This window comes from Pleurodeles waltl, chromosome 3_1, assembly GCF_031143425.1.
Source record: "Pleurodeles waltl isolate 20211129_DDA chromosome 3_1, aPleWal1.hap1.20221129, whole genome shotgun sequence".
NCBI classification, from domain to species: Eukaryota; Metazoa; Chordata; class Amphibia; order Caudata; family Salamandridae; genus Pleurodeles; species Pleurodeles waltl.
Window position 1 is genome coordinate 993,151,713 of NC_090440.1, and position 22,854 is coordinate 993,174,566.

The window sequence follows — 22,854 nt, forward strand, 5'->3', positions numbered from 1 at the left end:
GAAAGTGATCTGTAACAGCTCGCAGGGCAGCTTGACTTGTATTCCACTATAATTTACTGCAAATTTTGTAGAGCACTTCAAGCACAAGGTTTCAATTTATCCTAGGTTCTTTTTCACCAGGTTCTAGTATATGGCTCAAAGAATGCTCGATATATTATGTCCTACATTGGCGATGTCGGAGGTGCGAAAAGTTCGAAGACAGTTTGTATATAGTGTGACATATCCTGTGCAAAAGCATAAGATGTGAAGTAAGTGAGAATATTTATCTACTACCTAACATTTATATACAGCTTGTTACCTGCATTTTAGGAATATATGGATGGGAAGACACTGGCTTATAGCGCTCTGTGGACTTTCTGGTGATTGAAATGACTGATGAGGAAGATCGATTAAGTGCTAATGACCTTTTACTGCCCAGAATGGAAAAACACTTACCTTTTATCACAGTTTACCACCACCATACGAGATCCAAGAAACACCTATATCAAATAGAAACCTCTCTGAAAAATAATCAATTAGGCCATATCTGGACAGCTCAGGTTACCATTTTTCAGGTGTTTGACACTGCAATGTTAATTAAATAAATAGAGTGCAAACCCATTTACTGTATGTCACACCTTCATTCTCTTCTTACTAAAATATTTTAAGGTAATATGGACTGGCGGGCAGAAGATCCATTACCTTGAATTGCCACTGCCAGTTTAATCCATCAGAATGCTGCAGAATCCCAGAAACAGTACAGCAATAGTTATTACTCAATTATATTTGACAGGGAGGGACAACAAAAGCAAACATCTTAATCACAGTTTGTTACTTTCTTCTGTCCATACTGAGCAAAATGTAGGTTTCTTAATGAACTGAAGAATCCCATGTACAAGAATTAGAGTTATAAGTATCTAAGCCGCCCTTGTCTATTATAGGGACAAACCTGCACTAGGAAAGTGAGAAACAGTAAGACATTTGTGTGCATGAATTACACATTTTAGCCAAGCTAAATATTAAATGAATGAAAGTTTACCATTAAAATGTAGCAGCCTGCCAAACAGACAAATGATTCTCATGAAGGAGAAGAAAAAAAACCTAAAAAAACCAAACAACTAGCAGCCGTTCTACCGTGCCAGATCATTAATTACCTATTTGGAATGATACAGTGTTTAGATTATCATAAGTAGTAAGCAAAAGATAAGACAACACTTACAAAGCACTCTTGGGAGGCATCCCCTGGAAGCATATGTGACTTTCTGCCACCATATACATGTCCATGCCCCGTTTCCACTCACCTACTCCCCAGTACCGAGCTATGTCCTTCTTAGCCACCACTAGGCCCAGGCTACAGAACTAAAGTTTGGGCCGGGGCAGGCCCACGTTGTTAGGAAACTCTATGTCTATGCATTTGAGCTCAGGCTGGATTGGGTCTGCAAGGACCCTACAGAGCTCCTCAGTGATTGCCAGCCAGTATTCCTGGGCACCCCCAGATTGTGTGGAAAAAAAAAAGAAAGGGAAAAAAAAAAAAAAAAAAAAAAAAAAGGAGCCGCCCTCCGCCCGGGACCACAGACAGAATGGGTTTTGATCCCTCCCCATGGCAAGCAGTCAGGGAGCCACCCACACCCACACAACCACCCTTCCAATAGGGGCGTAATCTGGGATACCCTTTCTTAGTAACCCCTCAGCCCGCCATGTATGACATATCTGTGCATATTTCAAAAACTGATAGCCGTTCATACCAAACTTGCACTGAAGAGAGGAGCATGGTAACATAACTCCGCTCGCCATCAAATCCCCAAGCTTGGAGATGGCGATAAGATCCCATGCATCCCTGCAGTTTCCACACTTCCGGGAGCCACCCCCATCCCAGAGGGGCATTTCTCACATATGTTTATAGTACCTATCCAAACACTCTGTGGCTCTTCGCCAGGCTGCTAACGCCGCCTGGGCAGACAGGAGGAGATGCTGCACCACCCCTCCCCATACAGATAGTCCATGGAGGACTTTTCCCCCCACTTCTCCTGTTGCAGCCAGTAGTTTGGGTGGTCCAGTGGGGCAAATTACCAGTTATTCATATTAATTAAATGAGCTGCTAAGTGGTATGCTTCCAGGTCAGGTAGGGCTAATCCCCAACAGGTTGCATTGTGAAGTTTTAAGGGCAATTCTAGGGTGTTTCCAGTCCCATAGTAGGGTCCGCTTGTCTCCCTTCAACCTAGTAAAAACCTCTGGTGGTGGGGGTTGGGGTGGATCCAATAGACATACAGCAGTTTTGGGAGTGAAACAATTTCAAGCATAGGCGGGTAGTCCTCTAAATCGCCTCTGGGCAGGCTTTCAACACACTCCTTAGATTTCAATCAAAGCAAAGTTCCTGCCTCAGCATCATGAAAATCCTAGATATTTATAGCCGTCCGTTGCTTGGGTCAAGCGACGGGGAGTAGGTACATGTCTATTTCACCCTGTGGAAGAAAGGTAGAGTACCGATTTGTCCCATTTAATGCAGTATCGGGAATGGCCCCTGTACTCCTCAAACAAGTAGACGAGGAGGGTTGCAGATGGCTCTGCAATGTAGAGAGGATTTTGTCTGCATATAGTGAAGTCTTCTACTCTATGGCGTCTCCACCAGTGATTCATAATCCTTGAACTCTGGGTTGACATCGCACTATGCGGGCCAAGGGTTTCTAATATGAGGGTGAAAAGGAGGGGAACGGGGAGGAAGCCCTGCCTGGTGTCTCTACAGATGGGGAACTTGGCAGAGAGTAGTCCATTAACTCGTACAGCTGCCACTGGATCTCGGTAAAGCAGTTGCACTCACTTCCGGGACTGAGGACCAAACCTGAACTACACTAAGGTATGTTCCTGGAAGGACCAATGCCCTGCATCAAATGCCTTTTCTGCGTCCAGTACGAGAATGATGCGTCTCAGACTGGTCTCTTTCTTTGTTCATCTAACTGTGGGCCCATCGAAAATTATATTGCGTTGACCTGCCAGGCATGAAGCCTGGAAAGGTTTACATTTCTAATGGACTCTGTCAGTATCAGAGGTGAATTCAGCATACCTCTGGTAAGGCCAATCTCTTCCTGGTCTATTTGCTGCACTGGTGTTATTCCAGTCAGAAAGAAACCTACAAGCTGAATCAGCTCTGAAAATAAACTAAGCCCATCCATGTCAATATATAGCTTTCCCTCATTGTTGTCCTGCAGCATAGATGAAAACTACAATCAGCCCAATATAGGATCAAGCCAAATAATTATTTATTGGCCACTGAATTTCCTACAACTTTCAACAAACCCATCACAAAACGGTACAGGTTGTCTGAAAGCTCAGATGAGGAAACAGCTACATAACAAAATATCAGATGAGGAAAGAGGATATAATAAAGACCTTCCCAGACTGAAAAATATTTACCTTGAAGCTAAGGGATTATCAGTCATAATAAGCAAAGAAAAAGAATAGTAATAATAAAAAACACTTACAATGAAAATCTAGATCAAGGAGAAAGTGGAACATGTACTACTTCCAACAGTAACTGCACTGCTGGACTTAAAGCTTGCTGCCTTAAAGTAATCAGACAAATACATTTGAATGACGGAGAGCCACATCAGACTCCCTTTCTCTACATTTTCTTTTTAGGTGGTGTAATTAAAATGGGATTTAGCCTAGCTGATGGGTTATTTTCTCTTTAATTGTACTTGCAGGGATACAATAAGAGGCAGTAAATGTGATCTGAGAACAGGAACATTTAAGTAGCTGAACTTGAAAACCTAAAGCACAAGTACACTGTGCAAATGAAATTGCGTGTACAAGGTTGTTCCCTCAAAATTCTAGAAAAACACTATAGTTGGTCACAAACTGTGTCAAACTCAAACTACATATTCAGAATAAAAGCATCTGCCAGCATGAAAACAATGGAACTCAGTGGATCAATTAAAATTCATGATCGATGCACCAGATCTTGTCACATTTCTCAGGACACTGTCTAAGCTCTATAAATGGGGTCTTCATCACCATGCAGCTGTCCGTGCCATAAGTGTACAGATCTATGTCAGGTGCCTCTTCTGCTGGCAAGCTCTTTGTAAGGTCTCTTGACAATTAAAAGCCTCAAAGTAACAAACAGTTCGGAGTAAAGTGAGAAATTAAGATCCTCTCACAGAACCATTAAAGTAGTTTATTGTTAGAATAAAAGTGAGTAGCAGCGTAATCACCTCAGAGATAATGGATGTCACTTCCTCTCAGAAGCACTTTTTAGTGGTACAGTGTGCAGGAAACACCCCTGTTCAGTCAAGCAATGCAGGTACCCTGAAAATGTTCCTCCTTACTCCTTCCTCTTCCACAACCCAACAGCTTTCCAATACAGGTGACGTAGGTGAATGAACTGGATCTAACATGACAGGTAAAAATCACCAACACTCTGGGCCACTAAAGCCTCTCCCAAACCCTTATCTAATGGCATCATCACATCCGCCTCACACAGTGTACCTAAAGGATGTTAATGGTCAGCATCCTTTAGAACTGTGAGATCACTGTAGCACAGTCTGTCAATGTGGCCTCAAATGTCTCTCTCTAAAATGTGGGAAAACTACATGCTTCTGTTGTACAGACCTACAAAACTGGCAGCAGCTGACATGTCTTCTGTAGGCAGCAAAAAGCATCAGTGTTCCAGTGCTTTACATCACCCAGTCGATCCCATGTGACAATCCCTCTAAGGCAGGTGTCACCTGTATTCGCGTTGCCGCCCAGCGAGGAGTCTACCTCATCCATTTAATCAACTATTCAAATCCCAACTCAGACACACAATACAAGTCAGATGTGGTATGTGAATGGTTTCCAGGTCCGATTCCAGCATGGAAGGGTTGTGTTCACCTGAGCATAAAGCTCAGGTGAACACCTAGCAGAAATTGAACAACTATTTGTTCACTTTCTATTAGATTTAACACCCAATAATAATGCTGTCCCTTAGTTGTCTTTAGGCCTCCGTTTACTACAGAGTTCCACCATTTGTCTTGTAATCCTCTGGAGGCGTCCACTTGGAGATAGGTATGAGTTTGGACTACGAGCTAACACAAGACATCTTTGTGAGACTTGTGTTGATAATTCTCAAGTCTGTATCTGTAAACATGCTGGGAATACACACCACTATAACGAATAAATGAAATAAAGTATTTGTTTAGTATGGCGAATACCCTACGAGGGCGAACCACCCATAATGGAGTTTGGGAAACCCGCCAGTTAGTTAAGTCATGTTTAAGGAAGTCTAGCTGTGGGGGTCACATTAAAGGGTCAGCATGTGAATTCCACTTGTGTTATCGGCACAACAAAATACCTGAAGCTCTACTGCTCCACCTTTAGCTAAAAGGTATAGTCACATGTGTACATCTTTTAGTAGACCAGGAATAGTATTAAATTATGCCAGTTCACATAAAGTCTGCGAGTTCTGCAACGGTAGCAAGCATCTGCTTTGGCAGATCTCTGGGCACACGAGCTGGTTCTCCAGTTCAAGGTCGATAGAAATTCCTGCAAGGAGGCCTCTAAGCAGAACCCTATCCCCCAGTGACTTCATATTCTGTGACAAAATGAGGAGACCAATGGGCAGCTCTGTTGGTACTCTACATACTAGGAATGCAGTCTAACAGGGTGCACTTTTGCCTTTTTCTGGCCACAGGTTGCATGTACAGGAGGTTCAGGTATTCCAGGGACTGATGTTCATCCTTCACAGGGTGGTAATCAGCAAAATCCGCACTGCAGTGTTGAAAGCTTTTTAAGTGTTGAATCCCCCCCCACCACTTACCCGCTTTGCACGAGGTTCCTTATGCCAGTGTGTATGCTTTGCTGAGGTTGAAGATACTGTCATGGATTGAACATTGCCCTTCCACCCCCACCCCTGGCATAAAACCACACAGGTCTGGGCAGACAAATCCTCTCAGAGTAAAAGGAGGCATTTAACCAGTAGTCCACTAAAGATTTTTGCTTCAACACTGTCTAGGTGAGATGGCTCGATGTAGAGAACATAACTAACTAGGCTGGGTGACTACGCTTGGGGATCACCACCAAGGTGGCTTTTCAAAGTCAGAGGCAATAGCCCAGTGTCAGTCAATTTCATTATGTCCTTTGTAGGAGCTAGTCTTTAATAGCGGCCATCAGTTTGGGTCAGGTAACTTTCCTAACTGTGCTCTCAACCAATTTACCTTACGTCCGCTACACCCAGGTGTAGAGTTCTTGCCTGTAAGGGAGTCACAGTCCACCTGGGAATGTCTTTAATAAGAAGGCTACATATGGTGGTTTGAGAACTGTAGTGGTAGTAGTTGTGGAGGAAAGCTTATAATAATCTGGTAGAAGTGCTGCACTGCAATGCTGTGTGCTGGCTACACATGCCACCAGACCAAGTATTCAGTCTTCAGTGTTAAAACAGTGGCGTCCATGTCAACTGTTATTGTATTTGTATTTATATAGTGCTTACTACCCCGGATGAGGTGTCAAAATGCTTTTCAGCAAGTGGCAGTCTATTCCAGAACCCGAAAGGATTAATGGTGGATTAGTATAGGGGAAACAGGAGTATAGTACTTGTATGAATATGAGAGGAGGACATGCGAGTCTGTTAGCTGGACTGAAATTGAATAACGGAGGGATAAAAGAGGGAAGAATCCAGAAAGTGTTAATTGGGAGATCACAGTAGTAAGATGATGTTTGAAACGAGGAAAGGAGATATGGAAGAGGGAAGAGTCTGTAGAAAGATTAGGGAGATCAAAAGTAGTAAAATGAGGTTTCAGATGAGTCAAAGGAGAGATACATAAGGGAGAATTTAGTAGGGTGGTTTGGGAGATCATAGTAGTAAACTGAGGTATTGGGTGAGCCAGGAGGGGTATAGGAGGGAAGAGTCTAGGAAGGATTATTTTTGAGATCATAGTAGTAGAATGAGGTTTGTGATGAGTCAGACTGGAGAGAGAGAGACGATAAAGGTATAGATTGAGACACTGGAGAGAGTGACTTTACCCATTTTATTTTCTTGTAGTCTTGTACGATGGACTGTAATGTGTGAAGTGTGCATCAGAGATAATAATGGCAACAGAGCAGAGGACAGTGATCTCTGCTGATGCAGTGTGTGCCCAATATAGGGAAGAAACAACAGTCATTGATTTTAACGGTGCTGCCCTGGTATAATTCTAAAAGATAGGCTTTCAAAGCAAGCTGTAAAGATGTAACCTAGTGGAATTCATGCCCAATTCTCGGGCAAAAACAACCCACATGGCCTAATTTAGACCCATGCGCTAGTGTTAAGAGGCTCTGAGGCAATAGGCGCTCCTTTTAAGTTTCACCTAACTGAGCTTGCAGTGCAAGCGCTAGCTTTGCAAAACCTCTTGTAAACAAAAGAAAAAGCTAAAAACTGGCTTACAGCCCACCCCTTACTTACCATTGGTGGGCTCCCACATCACTCTCATTACCTTGCTTCTAATTGGTCAGGACGTCCTGCTTCCACTTTTTTTTTGGTGCTTCCATTTTCAACGGAGCTTGGCCAAAGTATAGTTTCTTGTCTCAGTCTCATCTTCCGTTTGCCATCTTGAGGATCAGTTTATAAGCCTCTCAGAGGGTCCGTCACAATTTAACAGTCTCTGTATTGGTTAACTGTTCCTCCCACAGGCAGTCTGTGAATGCTCGCCAGTGAGCCTTGAGGCATAAAAGCTCCAAACCCTCTTACGCCCTGGGCACAATACCTAGGCATAACTCCACTGGACAACAGCCTCTAGATGTGAAAGCTACTATTTTTGCTTCTGAGCGAATCAGGCGCACACACACTAGAAAGTAGTCCAGTTGAGAGAAAGGTCTATAGACTGCTGAATAAATCAAGTGGGTGCTAATTCCGCTAGGCATCCACCAAATTCAAAGCAGACATGAAATCCATTAGGAGAGATTAACCGGTGTTTGGGTCAGGCCACAAACAGGTTATTCTGTCAGAAATCCACATAAAACATATGGTTCGTACCCAAGCAATTCATTTCCTGGAGCATCAAGACATGCAGTGTATACCTCTAAGTGCATATACATATCACCCCTTTTGATTATGTCATTCTGAATCTGTATATTCCCATGCGTGTGAAATGGTGAAGTGCCCTCTTGATCTTTCTGCAATGTCCTGGACTATTTCTGCCATTTGAGTATTACTGTGCAATATGGTCACTACTATACCCCCACAGAAAGGCACAGCTTCATAAACCATGCACATTATTGTTATTTTTTTTCTACATGATGACAACTTCAAAACCCAGGAGGCATGATGTCTTGTCCAGAGAAAAAGTCCCCAGAAATGAAGCTTAATTAAAATTAAAAAAAGAGCAAGATCACACCAAAAGATGTTTAGTAGTGTGAGAGTTTTAGTAATCTCATCGATACAAGTCAAACATAAAAAAGGGCTAGAGGAGGGTCGAGCTCCAAAGCAGTCCAGCATTATAGGGTCAGCTTGCAACTTAATGGCAAGGTTGTGTTTTTTCTTCTCATTCTAAGGCTTTGCTGCCTTCCAATAATTTTATCTGGTAAAAATGTTGAAGAAAATTGCAGCAGCTTCTACTCCTGTTTCAAAAAAAAAAAAAAGTAGGCAAATACGAATATAGACAGGTACTCACCAGTGAAAATAAACAATTAGAGAGTAGCCCCTTTAACAAAGACACAGAAGATAGTCTCTCAAGGAATGATAATTTGTGTTCCAGTCGGACCTTGATTTTAATGAGAAACATGGGGCAATGTATTGGCAGCCTGCAAGACTTCTGTCGGTTCTGATATCAGCAGACATAACAAGCTGTGTGAACAGAGTTGAAGAGACAGGTAACAGAAAACTCTGTTCTATGGGGCAAATTACTGGCTGCTGAGATCAGCATTATCATAGTGGCGGTCTCACTTCGGGCAGGCAGGGAATGATAAACCTGCTAAACTTTGTCCACCAGCGTGAAAACTAAGGTGCATGTTTAGAATGAACAAAGTCTTACATACTACTAACACCCTCCCCCCCGGAAGCAGATCGGCCATATTTGTAAGCCGATCCGTCCTCAAGAGGGTCAGAAAGCCAATAGACACCAGGGGTAGTTGTATGTGCACGTCGGTGAGCGGCACCTAGGGCAAGAGTGACTTCCCATTATTGGGGGCACTTATTTTGTGTGTAATTTTTTTTGTTTTTCTTTTCTAGTTGGATATCATTGGTGCTTGCCTTGTCTGCGCAGAGTAGGTGCAAGTGATCCTCAGTCTAGCTGTCTCTGGCAAGTGAGTGGTACAGTTTTTGAGTACGTCGGTCTTTGAGGGATTTGTACGGATTGGCTTTTCCTGTATTATTACTATATCCCAGTAGTTTTACTTTCTGCTCGATAAAGCCATACGTGTTTATTACCTATTTTACACAGTGTTGGTATTGTTGACTTATTTATTGTGTTACATTTATTAGTAAGGATTAAGGCTAGCCGCAGAAGTACTGCTCAACAGGTTGTTGGTTTGCATTTCAAATCTTCTTCAGACCATTGTTCTGAAACTGACTTTGCATCTGAGGCAGAGGATGAACTACAAGATTCTGCCAGTGACTTTTCTGTCCAAGAGGAATTATCTGATGATGAAGCTACACAGTGCAGAAGAAGGGCCTCTTTTAGAGGAGGACACTGATGTGCTGATAGTGCAGCAGAGGAATCTGGATTGCAGTCTGGGGCAGAAAAGCTACCCACTGGAAGTGCTGAACTCTGGGTTGCCTTCAACATGGTGCAGCCTGTGTTGCCTGCCTTTAGTGGTGTTGCAGGTGTAGAGTGAATACTGAACACTTTCTGCCTATACATGTTTTGGTTGTTTATGGACAATGCATTTTTTATGAGATTGCATGGGTGATGGTGAGAGTAGATAAGAGGTTGGAGCCTTACACTACTTTTGTTGTGTTCAAGGATTGTTCTTCAGATTCAAAGATGCCTTTTGTCAGTTTGAGCAGTCTATTTGCTCCACTTCAACAAGGCTGCCTATCACACATTTTTCTAGAGTTAGAGTGGTGGAGGATGTGGCTAGATTGAAAGATCACCACTTTCCTGATTCCATTCCTCCCACACTCACAAAAACAAACTTGCCCTGTGGAAAGTGGAGTCTCTGTTCGAAGAGGTGTGCAAAAGAAAAGTCATACGTACTGCCCAGAGTGTCCTCCTTATCCTGGGATTTGTGTGCCAGCATGTTTTAAATTGTACCACACACAAGTGAAGTTTAGGGAGCAACCGTGAGTGTAAAATTTAACTGAGTGGTGTGTATCATTTTATATTTTTTGTGCAGTTTCACGGTTGGCTGTAGGGTGGTGGTCACATAGCTAGCTAAATGCCAGTCCGCACACTCAGTCAGCGTGCTTGCTGTGTCAGTCCTGTGGGTGTATCAAAGTGATGGGCCCTTTAATGACCTGGTCTGTTGATATGAATGCTGTTAGGTGCTGGGTCTGCGACTGGCCGTGTGAATGGCTTTGTGTGTGCATCGCAAAAAAGGTATAATGGTTGGTGCCCTGTCATGGCTGTTCTGCTCACAATCTGGGAGTCATTGGTTCAGTTTTTTCAACTCTCAATTATTAATAGCATTTCGTTTTTATGAAATATTTTGGTAATAAAATTTACTTTTTGAAACTTTCACCTTCGTGCCAAATTCAACCAAAATATGTGTGAACTTGAGGAACAGATGGTTGTGCATTAATATTTGTCTTTTCTGTCTTTCTCTGTCAGGGTGTATATTGTCCTAGGGAAAATCTACCAAACCTAGATATTTTTTGTAAACTAGACACTCCAATGTGGCTCGCGTGCATCCCTCAAAGTCCTTGAATCTGCTGGGAGCCTCAAACTTCCTGCCACCCAAAGTTCCCACATATCTCCTGATAAAAATGATACCTCACCTGTGTGAATGGGCCTAGTGCCCGCAAAAGTAAGGGGTCCAAGACGTGAAGTGGCAACATCAACAAAAGGGGAAGCTGCAGTTTTTTGGGCCTGGGTTTGGCAGCAACCCAGGAAAACCTACCAAACACTGGCCTTTCTGAAACCTAGACAACCAGGGGAGTACAAGGTGCAGTTCAGTTATTGGCTCTGGGTACCTCAAGCTCTTGGAAAACCCACGAACCCGGTATATCCTCGCAACCAGAAGAGTCTAGCAGATGTAATAGTATATTGCCTTTGTCAAACAGCCATCGTGATGAGAAGTTACAAATGAAAACGTTGTCACAAATGGCAGCTTTTGTCTTACTAATTTAAATTGTTTTATTTCAACACTTACTTTCTTTGGGAAAACCTTGAAAGAGCTGCTCAAATGACCCCTTGCTGAATTCAGAATGTTGGCTAGTTTAAAAACATGTTTTGCTCTTGGGGATCCACCATGGGTTTCCCAATCGTCTCCATCACTCCAGATCCACAAATCCCTTTCAACTGACAACACCGGTTAAATGGCGGATGACCTATCCCCACCTCAATTAGAACGTAGGAATTGGACTCATGCATGACAGCGGGCCCAATGCCAGAAAGAATCCCGTTTGAAGGAACATTCCTATTCAGGGAAGCCCCCATGATGCCATGTCCACCAGCATTTTTTCTTTCTGGGTCCTCTCTGTAAACCATGTGCTTGGAGAAGACTCACAGGGCATGTATATGTTTTCCCAAATACAAACCCGTACATGGGGAAAGCAGGCCCAGTCTGTGGAAAACCCACAAATATAGATAGGGCTGTCATGAAATGGTGAACTAACCCTCACAGTTTTTATTTTTGTTTTCCCCCAAAGTGACTCTCTGAGAAAATAATTTTTTTTTGCTCTTTCTGAAGATGGTATCTGCTGCAAGCTAAACAACCAAATTGAGATTCAATTTTGATATGCTCAGGTGATTGCATAGCCCCCATTATTTAATACTGGGTGCCTATGAGAATTCCACGAGCAAAACAATTTTCATCAATGTGATGAGAGGTTGATCTGTTCCACAACGGTTAGTTTACTCCACTTCTACACTTACTCCTTTCTTCCTTTTTATAATGTGTCGATTCCCTAGACCATTTTGCTTCCTCTTGTCACAAGGTTCTCTTGAAATCTGGTGTGCACAGGACACTTGCAAAGTTACTAGTGGGGTGCTAAATATCAGCCCCTTGGACAGCTTAATAGAATGCAAAAGTAGGTTAATCCAGACAGCTCAGGTCAGCTTCTTTCTATTACAGGGAGGAATATCAAATGTATAGCTCCCTATTCTCAAATAATGCAGTTATTTTTTTTCCCTAGAAGTGCATCTTAGGGCAGCCTAGATCAAAATAACCTGCCATCTGCTTTTTTTGGTTTAGAGAGTTTGGAAGCCCATCTGAAGCACTAGCAATTGCTCTAAAATGAGTTCTTAAAGACAGCATCTGTGCCAACTTTACTAAATGAATGACATTTGTTATACTACTGCAGTTGTTTCTTTGGTTTGAAAGAACATTTCCTGTACTATTAGGGAACACAGAATATACAGCTTGAAGTTGGAGAAGACACATGCACAACTTAATTTGAAAAATAGTAAGTGCTTCTTAGAAGCCTCCACCCAGTGCTAGCAAATATCAAGATTGTCAGAAACCAAGATAGAGTGTCTTGATACCTAACCCATACATCCCTTGCAGGTTCTTTTTCTACCCTTTGGCATGCCTTTTTCATGTTTAATAACACAGCTACTTGTCCATGTCATAGATTGTTTCATATATCTTGTCTTGTAAAAAAGTTTTTTTTTAAAACAATCTACTTGTCCTTTTGCTGCCATGTAGCGCACCAACAAATTCTGGCAGTAATCTCATTATATTACAGCTGTGACAACAGCATCTCAGATAATGCCAGGGGTAATACTACGGTAGGGCTTTAACACTAGGAATATACTTATTTTGCCACCTTTCCGCAGATCTAAATACTGGTGCTGGAGGTAGGTGTAAGCAATAGTTCAAAAGTTGGAATACCCTTTTGAGTCTGTGCAAACCTACTAACTTGCATGCTTGGAAATGTATTCCTGACAAGGGCAGAATAAAGCTTCTTCCATGGTTGGGAAAAAAGTGGTTGGAGAAACAGTGAACTTGTAAATGCTCAATCGATTTTCACGTGAGTAAATCTATACATGCATATTTGCTTGTGCTAAAATACAGTCCACAAATACTTTATAGTAGTACGATTTTCTGGTCTACTTCTGTAAATTCCTGTGAGTTCATAAAATGCGTTAATCTGCCCTAATGTAAAGACATACCATTGGGGCACTTTTGTGACTTTCTTTAAGAATCAGGCCCCTAATTAGGTCTGGCGTTAACAAATACGTTTTGTTTTATTAAAATTCTACCTCTCCCTCGATCCATTTATTGGCTGGTTTAACTGTGAGTGATATCAATCTGCTCATTCACCAGGACATTTTGGCACACACAGTAATTTTGTTCAGTGCCAGGAACTACTGTGTTGAAGTGTGTTTTTTTGCAAATGTTTATTACAAAGTTTTACAAAAGCCATGTCAAAACAAGACATGCATTGAAAAAAAACAAAAGAATGACCACTACATTTTACTAAATGATGCTTTAAAGAAACGGTACCTAACATTTCACAGTAGTTTAGAAAAGCATTTTTTTTCTTAGTTTTACTTTTTTGTGAACATTTTATTTTAAAAGCAAAGGATCATCAATCTTGCTTTCAAGCGTTAGCAAATATTTGCATTTAATCAGAGAGCATTCTGGGAGTTTTTTTTAACATAGCCTCTTATTATTAAACTTTGCAAACGTGTGTATACTCTTTTTTTTATTTATTTTTATTTATTTTTTTAAACTGGAGCCACAATTAATAGTGCAGTCCGAGGTTATGTTTAATTACAGAGCTCATCCTAATAAAGGCTTTGCATTACTGAACCATAAATACAAGCTCGAAAAGCTTAAACAGATGGGCACAAATATTCCCTCAACTGTGTTTTCCTCTCTTGATCTAGGTGAAAGTCTTATAAGGAAAAATATGAGCCAGTCCCCAAAAATGACTTCCAGTGGGCCCCACCTGTGACCACCAGCTCAAATTAATCACTGGCCACGTGTGCCCATTTCTTAGCCCTTAATGCAATTTGTTGTCAAGGCTTTCAGAGTTTAGCCTTAATATTCTGATAATCATCTTTCACTTTACTATGCACTGCATATATAAACTGGCGCAAAGATTAAAAGAATAAAATATTTTGTACCTATTTAATAGTTTCTGACAGGTAAACTCCCTCAGCACTTCTATTTTTCAATGTTTTATAGCGTATCAACGTTGGTGACTTATTTTGATACTAACCTTTTGTTTGATGGACAACATGTTCTCCTACAAGTGTTCACTCGTATTCAAAAATAACATTGTTTCAATATAAATTTTCCAGAAGATGAATGGTTTCCAACTTACCCAACAACAGAAATTGATATAGATGGCAAACAACCACAGATCAACCGGCAACAGGAAAGCACCTGCTAGTCAACTGGAATGGAAAGTGGTTTGCAATCTACCTGCTCATCAACTGCATTAAAGGGTGTGGCTCCTGGAAACAAATGGGCCTTGTGGAGAAGAGTCAGAGCTGAAGGCTGCCTCGCACCCATTTATCTCCAGCATCCAAGAATGAACCTAGGGTTGGTATGCACCTATCGATCACCTCCAAGAGAAAACGGTCAGGTCATTAGCATGCACATACTGATCTCCTGAAATGAAACTTGAGATGCCCAGTGGCGGACCTGCACGTACCTGTCACCTGGAAAGGAGACTGGCACAGCCGCTCCTGTACACTTCGAAGTAATTCTTGAATTTCCTTCTGTATATTGCATACCACTTCATCCATCAGCCCCACTTCTGCAATGCCTTTCCAGAATGTGAGCGTCTCATCTGAAAAAACAAGTACACAGAAATAGAGCAAGGGTGGATTTGGGAGGTAAGGGTGGCAATAAAGAAAGAAGAAAAAAATAGAAAAGGGTAATAATGTAGACCGGGCACATACTAACATCTACAGGCAAAAGTAGGCAAAATATACACCAAGCAACAACTGGCAGGTGGAATCCTCATACTCATCCCACATTCCCATGTCCCTCCTTAAGGCCAGTACCAATATATGGTACAGGTTTTTCTGTGAAACACTAACATTTTATTTTGCCATGCAAAGAATGTTTAACCTAGGGATGCCCTGTTACTATAGCCTCTTTCCACGTTTTTGTGATGGAACCTTCCGGAATCTGCAGGAATCCAAAAAATTCCAACCACCCAGCATTGTCTCAAGTATACCAATACAAATTCTGCTGCACTTGTCAGCCTATAAATGTTTTTTTTTTTTTTTCAAACTGCCCTTTTGGACCCACTTTGGTTCCCCCTCAATTTCGACATGTTTTTGGCTCTTCCCTCTCACAAGAACTTGGCCCACCTACACAAGTGAGGTATCATTTTTACCGGGAGACTAAGGGGAACGCTGGGCGGTAGGAAATTTGTCCTGGTGTCGTGATCCCACACAGAAATGTGGGAAAAATGTGATTTTTTTGTTTAGCTAAATTTGAGGTTTGCTGAGGATTCTGGGTAAGAAAACATTGGGGGATTCACGCAAGTCACACCTCCCTGTCTCCCTCGGGTGTCTAGTTTTCAGAAATGTCTGGGTTTGGTAGGCTTCCCTAGATGGCTGCTGAGCCCAGGACCAAAAACGCAGGTGTTCCCCCCGTGCATAAATACCCCTCTTCCCCCCCCCCCCCCCCGACCCCCATCTCCCCACAAAAACAGGTAGTTTTGTATTTGATAATTTTGATGTGTCCAGATAGTGTTTTGGGGCATTTCCTGTTGCAAGCACAAGGCCTAACCACACAAGTGAGGTACCATTTTTATCGGGAGACTTGGGGGGGGGGGGGGGGAGCGCTGGGTGGAAGGACATTTGCGGCTCCTCTCAGATTCCAGAACTTTCTGTCACCGAAATGTGAGGAAAAAGTGGGTTTTTTTGTGCCAAATTGAGGTTTGCAAAGGATTCTGGGTAACAGAACCTGGTGAGAACCCCACAAGTCACCCCATCTTGGATTCCCCTAGGTCTCTAGTTTTCAGAAATGCACAGGTTCAGTAGGTTTCCCTAGGTGCCGGCTGAGCCAGAGGCCACAATCCACAGGTGGGTAATTTGCAAAAAATGCCTCTGTTTTCTTTGGGAAAATGTGATGTGTCTACATTGTGTTTTGGGGCATTTCCTGTTGCGGGCGCTAGGCCTACCCACACAAGTGAGGTACCATTTTTTAAAACGGGAGACTTGGGGGAAACATAGAATAGCAAAACAAGTGTTATTGCGCCCCTTGTCTTTCTCTACATTTTTTCCTTCCAAATACAAGACAGTGTGTAAAAAAGACATCTCTTTGAGAAATGCCCTGTAATTCACATGCTAGTATGGGCACACCAGAATTCAGAGATGTACAAATAACCACCGCTCCTCAAAGCCTTATCTTGTGCCCATTTTGGAAATATAAAGGTTTTCTTGATACCTATTTTTCACTCTTTATATTTCAGCAAATGAATTGCTGTATACCCTGTACAGAATGAAAACCCACTGCAAGGTGCAGCTCATTTATTGGCTCTGGGTACCTAGAGTTCTTGATGAACCTACAAGCCCTATATATCCCCGCAACCAGAAGAGTCCAGCAGACGTAACGGTATATTGCTTTCAAAAATCTTACATTGCAGGCCACAGCTACAGACTAAAACGTAGAGAAAAATGGCTGTTTTTTTCACCTCAATTTCAATATTTGTGTATTTCAGTTGTTATTTTTTGTACGAAACCCTTGTTGGATCTAAACAAATTACCCATTGCTGAATTCAGAATTTTATCTACTTTTCAGAAATATTTAGATTTCTGGGATCCAGCATTGGTTTCACACCCATTTCTGTCACTGACTGGAAGGAGGCTGAAAGCACAAAAAATAGTAAAAATGGGGTATGTCCCAGTAAAATGCCAAAATTGTGTTGGAAAATTGGGTTTTCTGATTCAAGTTTGCCTGTTCCTGAAAGCTGGGAAGCTGGTGATTTTAGCACCGTAAACCCTTTGTTGATGCCATTTTCAGGGGAAAAACCACAAGCCTTCTTCTACAGCCCTTTTTCACATTTTTTTTTTTAAAGAAATTTTTACTGTATTTTGGCTAGTTTCTTGGTCTTCCTCAGGGGAACCCACAAAGTCAGGATGATGGAAAAAAAAAAAAAGGACGCAAATTTGGCGTGAGTAGCTTATGTGGACAAAAAGTTATGAGGGCCTAAGCGCGCCCTGCCCCAAATAGCCAAAAAAGGCCTGGCACCTGAGGGGGAAAAGGCCTGGCAGCGAAGGGGTTAAAGCATGGCTTACTTGGGAGAATGGAATTTGTGCATCTCAACCTTGTCCTCCCGCCCCCAGCCTGTATCCTCAATCCCCCTTCCTGTCTGGATCACTCCTGCAGTTTCGCCTCCTGGAGTCCAATAGTGGGTTGCATGCACTGTACTGCTCTACACAAGGATACATGCATGAAATGAAATCGAAGAGAAGTCTATATCCGATAAAAAAAATCACTTTTACAACCTCAAGCCCCGATCTTGTGCATCTTAAAACTGCTATGTTGGAAACGTGAGAAAGGTGTAATTTCTCGCAATTGCATTCATACTTGACAATCACTCAGGATTAAGGTGCTCTGAATTCTCTTCCTATTCTCTAGGTCTAATACAGCTTTTTGCAGTCAAATACTCTTCGTTAAAACAGGACATCTTGTGACTCCAGTAAATTCCTGTAATTTCCACCCAGAAATAAAAACTTTTTATGTGCCTGTCACGCCTTCGATTCTGTAGCAACATTTTAACATGCACGTATGCAGCCAGGGCCGGCCTCAGAAACTTTAGCAGCATTTTACTTTCAAAATTCTTTAAAATAAAAAACTGCTGCAGTCTGAGTCACCTAGAAGCGCTCGCTCTCTAGAGCAACGCCCATGCAACATTTCTGCAGCTCCCAGAGCGCCCTGCTCACAATGTAACAGGAACGCAATAAGAATTAGAAATCTAAAAACTAAAAGCAGTAAGCAGGTAGTTCAAAACATATAAGTCGTAGAGGAAGAGAGTAAATGGTGCTCTCTCCAAGTAGTACTGTTTTACTCCCAGCTGGCAAATGCATGGCTGGTTTGCATCCATTTAGCAGACTGCCTAGGCCCGCATGAGTCAAAATATACACCATGAAGCATCTCAGCTACTAGCTCGATGTACTATCACTAATTCAAGTTGATCTCAAGTCCACCTCCTCCACTGTTCCTCACCATCCCGGACACCCTTTCCCGGGCATGTGGTGCATACTTTATTGCAGTCCAAAGAAACTTGTACAGCAATTGTTGCTCCATTTTTCAAAATGTCATCACAATTACATATTAATCAGTCACCCCTCACATGAATTAAAATAAGCAAATTCAGCTTACTTTAATAACTGAAAATATATACAACAAACTGCATGCCAGTGTTTTCCAGAAGAGGCATTAAGAAAAGCAAAATAAGCTTTCCCCTAAACCATGTGAAAATCTATCCTAAACGTCTTAGATGCTTGTTGCTAGTGATCACTGCATTTAGAGCAGCAATAAAGACACGCAAACATTAAAAAGCGAATCAAACTATCAACAAGCATTTTTGCCTGGCATTTCAACAAAGCTCTAATGAATTTAGCAGAGCAGCCTAAGAAGATTTATGGCCTCAAAGAAGATAAGCAATGCCCTATGTGCAATGCCATGAGTGCTGGCAGGGAGGGGCGAGAGAGAAAGAGAGAGAGAGAGAAAGAAAGAGCGAGAAAGAGAGAGAGAGAGAGACTGTGAAATGCGACGCAAGGGCATATGGTATTTGTTCAGTAGTAAAATAAGCTTATTCTAAGAGATGTTTATTTAGATAAAATAAGCTTATTTTAGAAGCCGGGTACAGGACAGCACTGGAATAAAGCCAAAACAAAGGTCAGTGACATGGGAGGTCGGAGGAACAGAATCCTGCAGAACAATGCAGGCAGCTACCAGCTTAACCACCCCCCCGCCCCCCAAGAAATGTTAAAAAATTGTCACAGCAACAGATGAAGAAACCAAAGACAAACAATACAGTAGTTGGTCACTGCTCTGCAGACAGCAAATTAAATCGCTTTAACCCCCAGTATACGTATACTTAAGCATACACCATGTCGAATTCTTATGCTCAACCTAAAAATTGGGCAATGTATCCCCCCCTTCCGAGTCAGTAGAGGGAAGCGGCAAGGTTGTTCGCTGTCCCCACTACTATTTGCTCTACCCATATAGCCCTTGGCTCAGAGACTGCCTCAGCTGGGGACAGGAGTGTGCATCCCAATAACTGGGGAAAAAACACTTGGTCTCCCTATATGCAGATGATGTGTTGGATTATGTCCGTGACATTCAAAGAGGCATTACACAAATCTAGACTATCCTGCAGGAGTTCCAAGCCTAGTCCATTCTACGAGTGAACTGGGCTAAATCCTGCTTATTCCCATTAAGCCCAAACAGGGATCTAATTGATAGCAATCTCTCGAAGGCCATAGCATCACTAAGACTCTCAGATGGCCTTTGGAGCACACTGCCTCTTACAATACAGGGTAGAGTGTCCTTGTCCAAAATGGTAATACTCCTTTGCTTGCTTTAATATTTTCATAACTTCCCAGTCCACATACCGAGATCCATGTTCCATGCCCTATATTCAGCACTGGGAGCTTTTTTTCTGGTTGCTTTAACTGCAACTGCCAGTTAAAAAGGGAGGCTTCGGGCCCCAAACTTCAAAAGTCATTATCTGGCAGTGCAGCTGCAGTGGCCCGCGCACTGGCTGCCAGGACGATACAGGAACAGCTGGGACCTCCCACAACTGCTCAGACGCATGCTGCGACACAGCAGCCTTCCTCCCGGAGGCAAGACTCCCACAAGTAGCTAATGGATTACTGTGGATAGCATTCAAGTGCTTTAACTGTAGCCTAAGACTCATGCAGAGAATGCCTCGCTATTCACCTGAAATCCCATTACAGTCCATATCCACATTTAGCAGCATGTTGAGTAGGGCGGGGATGAGCATTTGGAGCGAGCCAAGCGTTGGCACGCTAGGTGCAATTTTTCAGGAAGGAGAGTTCAGGCCCTACAAACAGCTGTAGGAGAAATATGGGCTCCCAGTGGGGCATTTCTTACCAAATAGACATTTACTGGCGGAGCTAGTAAGGCTCTGGAGCAGCACTGACGCTGAACTGGACCCAACACCCCCGATATATACACTACACATAATGGGTGGGGCATGCAAGCTAACCACTTAGATTGTCCGAGCACTTGCACACACCACACACAACCTATTAACAGCAACTTGCAGAGAATGAGAAAGATCTGGGTAGGGAGTTATCCAGTAAAGAGTGGGAGAAATTAATAGAGTATCTTAGGAAAGTATCGCACAACGTGAAATGTGAGTACATCCAATATAACATTCTACACAGGGTTTATCTCACACCTGCCTCCCTATCCCGCATGCTCTGATTCAAGTCAGCTGGCACAAGATCTCAACAACTGGGGGCTGATATGATACGTCTGTTCTGGTACTGCACTAAGGCAGCAGAATTGTGGCCCTCCGTATCCAGCGCAACAGAACAGGTGACAGGCCGCACACGTGTGCATGAAGGAGAGGATCACTACTTGGACTGTTTAAACAATTGAAGGTAGCTAAGGACAGAAACAGATTTATTGATTTGCATTATTAATAGACCGTAGACTCATCGCCATGCTTTGAAAAGTCCCGGTACTGCCCAGTGTGGCACACTGGTGCACAGCGACACTCAAGTGGGGATGTGCAGAGGCACTGAGTCGGGAGGACGTTGGAGGCCTGCGCAAGTACCTCATAAGAGTGGAATGGGAGGTGCTACTTCTAGGATACACAAACACACCAGGCGGTGGAGAATTCCCAGTGCCAACCTAACTGACTGCCTATGCGGATACCACTCCCCCATGCACCCCTTACCCCCATTAATTTCTAAAAATAACTGTGCTACCAGATGTCCCCTATTGTGACGCAGCTCCCACCAGGATAGGACTTGCTACATTACGGTCACTTTTAACATAATAGAGGAAGCAGTGCATGACTAGATACCCGATAAGACGTAATAAGGTTTACAAGAACTGAACCATACACTCCTGAGCTTAATTATGTTATCCTGTGTAACTCTGTGATGGGATCACCAACCATATGTATGTACAATGTTATTGCTCCGACGACTGTAAATTGTAAAGCTGCACAAAAGGCTGACATAAATGTTTGAAAAAATTATGGCTGAATGAGTGTTCCAGTGGGGTGGAGAACCAGGATTACTTGGCCCGGGTTGGTACTACAAGAATGAGAGTGTGAGACATCTGTCTGAGCTTTCTGTTCACAAACAGAAGCATTGGGGAAGGTGGAAAAGAACAGGCAAACAGATGTGTCGACCTTGATATTGAGTGTGGGGTGTGGGCCGTTTTAGGGGCTTTTGTTCGCTGCTCTTGTATTGCATGGAGAGACAATCAAATGCCCCAATCCACAAGAGGCGTTTGTGGTAATAGCCACATACAGCACTGGGTCAGCGAAATGCCTGCCTCGCACTACACTGAAGGCTGTCAACCATTAGAGAGCACTGTGCTTTGGCCTGAACCAACACTAAATCTTCCTGAAGAACCCAAGCTTTTGATTATTGTACAGCCAGACACTATTGCAAGGGCCTTATGTGCAATCCTGCATATGGTACTACTGTGATGAACTATATCATCATCCCCAGAAGGAGCAGGATAGTGTGCACTTGGATAGGAGTTTGGATGAAAAAGAGGCAGCAGTTGCTTGAGGCCTGCAACTTTATGTTGGTTAGTATGCGTCTTGGTGGTGATGGTGTACAGCATGGAACTGATAAAGGACTGCAACTGGGAGGGCAAAAAAATTGGATTTTGTGACATTGATGGTAAAGGCCAATGCCTGAAACAAGGAGTCTGTTCCTTGTTTGGGTGCTGGTCAGTCTTGCTTCTGCTCCCAATCACCCAATCATCCGGGCATGAGAATACGTGAATTCCCCCGCTGCAGAGGTGTGCCACTATGACTGCCAAACATTTTGTGGCCATCTTTGAAGTATGGTGACCTCTGTTAGGTAAGAACTTGAACTGGTAGTTCAAGCGCACGTACTTGCCATGGGCAGGGTAGAGGGGAATGGAGACGCGAATGTCTTGGAGATCAAGCACAGTCATAAAATGCACTTGTTGCAGAGGACTGAGCTCTTGCAGCATGGTCATCCAGTAGTGTTCCAATATGATTTAACTGTTGAGTGGCCTGAGATTGAGGATGGGTCTGAGGGAGAAATCTTTCTTGGGAACGAGGAAGTAAAGGAATTATACCTCTAGTGTTTTGGTGGGTGTTTGGTGAGAAGCTAGGAGCTGTGGTATTCAGTTTGAGGCAGTAACTGTGCTATACAATGCATAGCACTTACTTGTTTGAGGCAATTTGTTTTCCACCAACTTAGAAAATAACAGCCTACCCTCCAACATCGTGGTGATGGGAATACACTGGGGGGGGGGATTTGGGACTACCACTTTTTTGTAGGGGGTAGGCTTCTTCTGGAGCTTTCCTTGCCCCCTACCCCTGAAGGTTCCCATACAATATAATTTGGTGGAGGTAAGCCTTCTGTTGTTTTTGTTAAGACTCTTTGTTCAGGTGATGAAGGCTTTGACACTCAGAATGAGAGAACACGTGCTTTAGCCCTTTCTAAAAATCACATCACAATGGGTGACTTAAACAATGAGGGCAACCGTAAGAAGGTTGAAAGATAATCTTTAACCAGGTCAAAAGCAATAACATTCGTTCAAGAGATAAAGCAAATAACAGGACCTCGGACAGTTTGGCCTGGAGGGGATCAACCTGGCATG

The 22,854-nt window shown here is 42.8% G+C and overlaps 1 protein-coding gene across 4 annotated transcripts in view; it reads right to left on the minus strand.

Moving 5' to 3' along the window:
- GMEB1 (glucocorticoid modulatory element binding protein 1) overlaps positions 1-22,854 on the minus strand; it is a 177,903-nt gene that overhangs the window by 25,215 nt on the left and 129,834 nt on the right. For all 4 annotated transcript variants that reach the window (XM_069224133.1, XM_069224132.1, XM_069224134.1 and 1 more), the window contains one exon: positions 14,693-14,830. In XM_069224133.1, the coding sequence (XP_069080234.1) occupies positions 14,693-14,830 (138 nt within the window). The remainder of the gene's footprint in view (positions 1-14,692; positions 14,831-22,854) is intronic.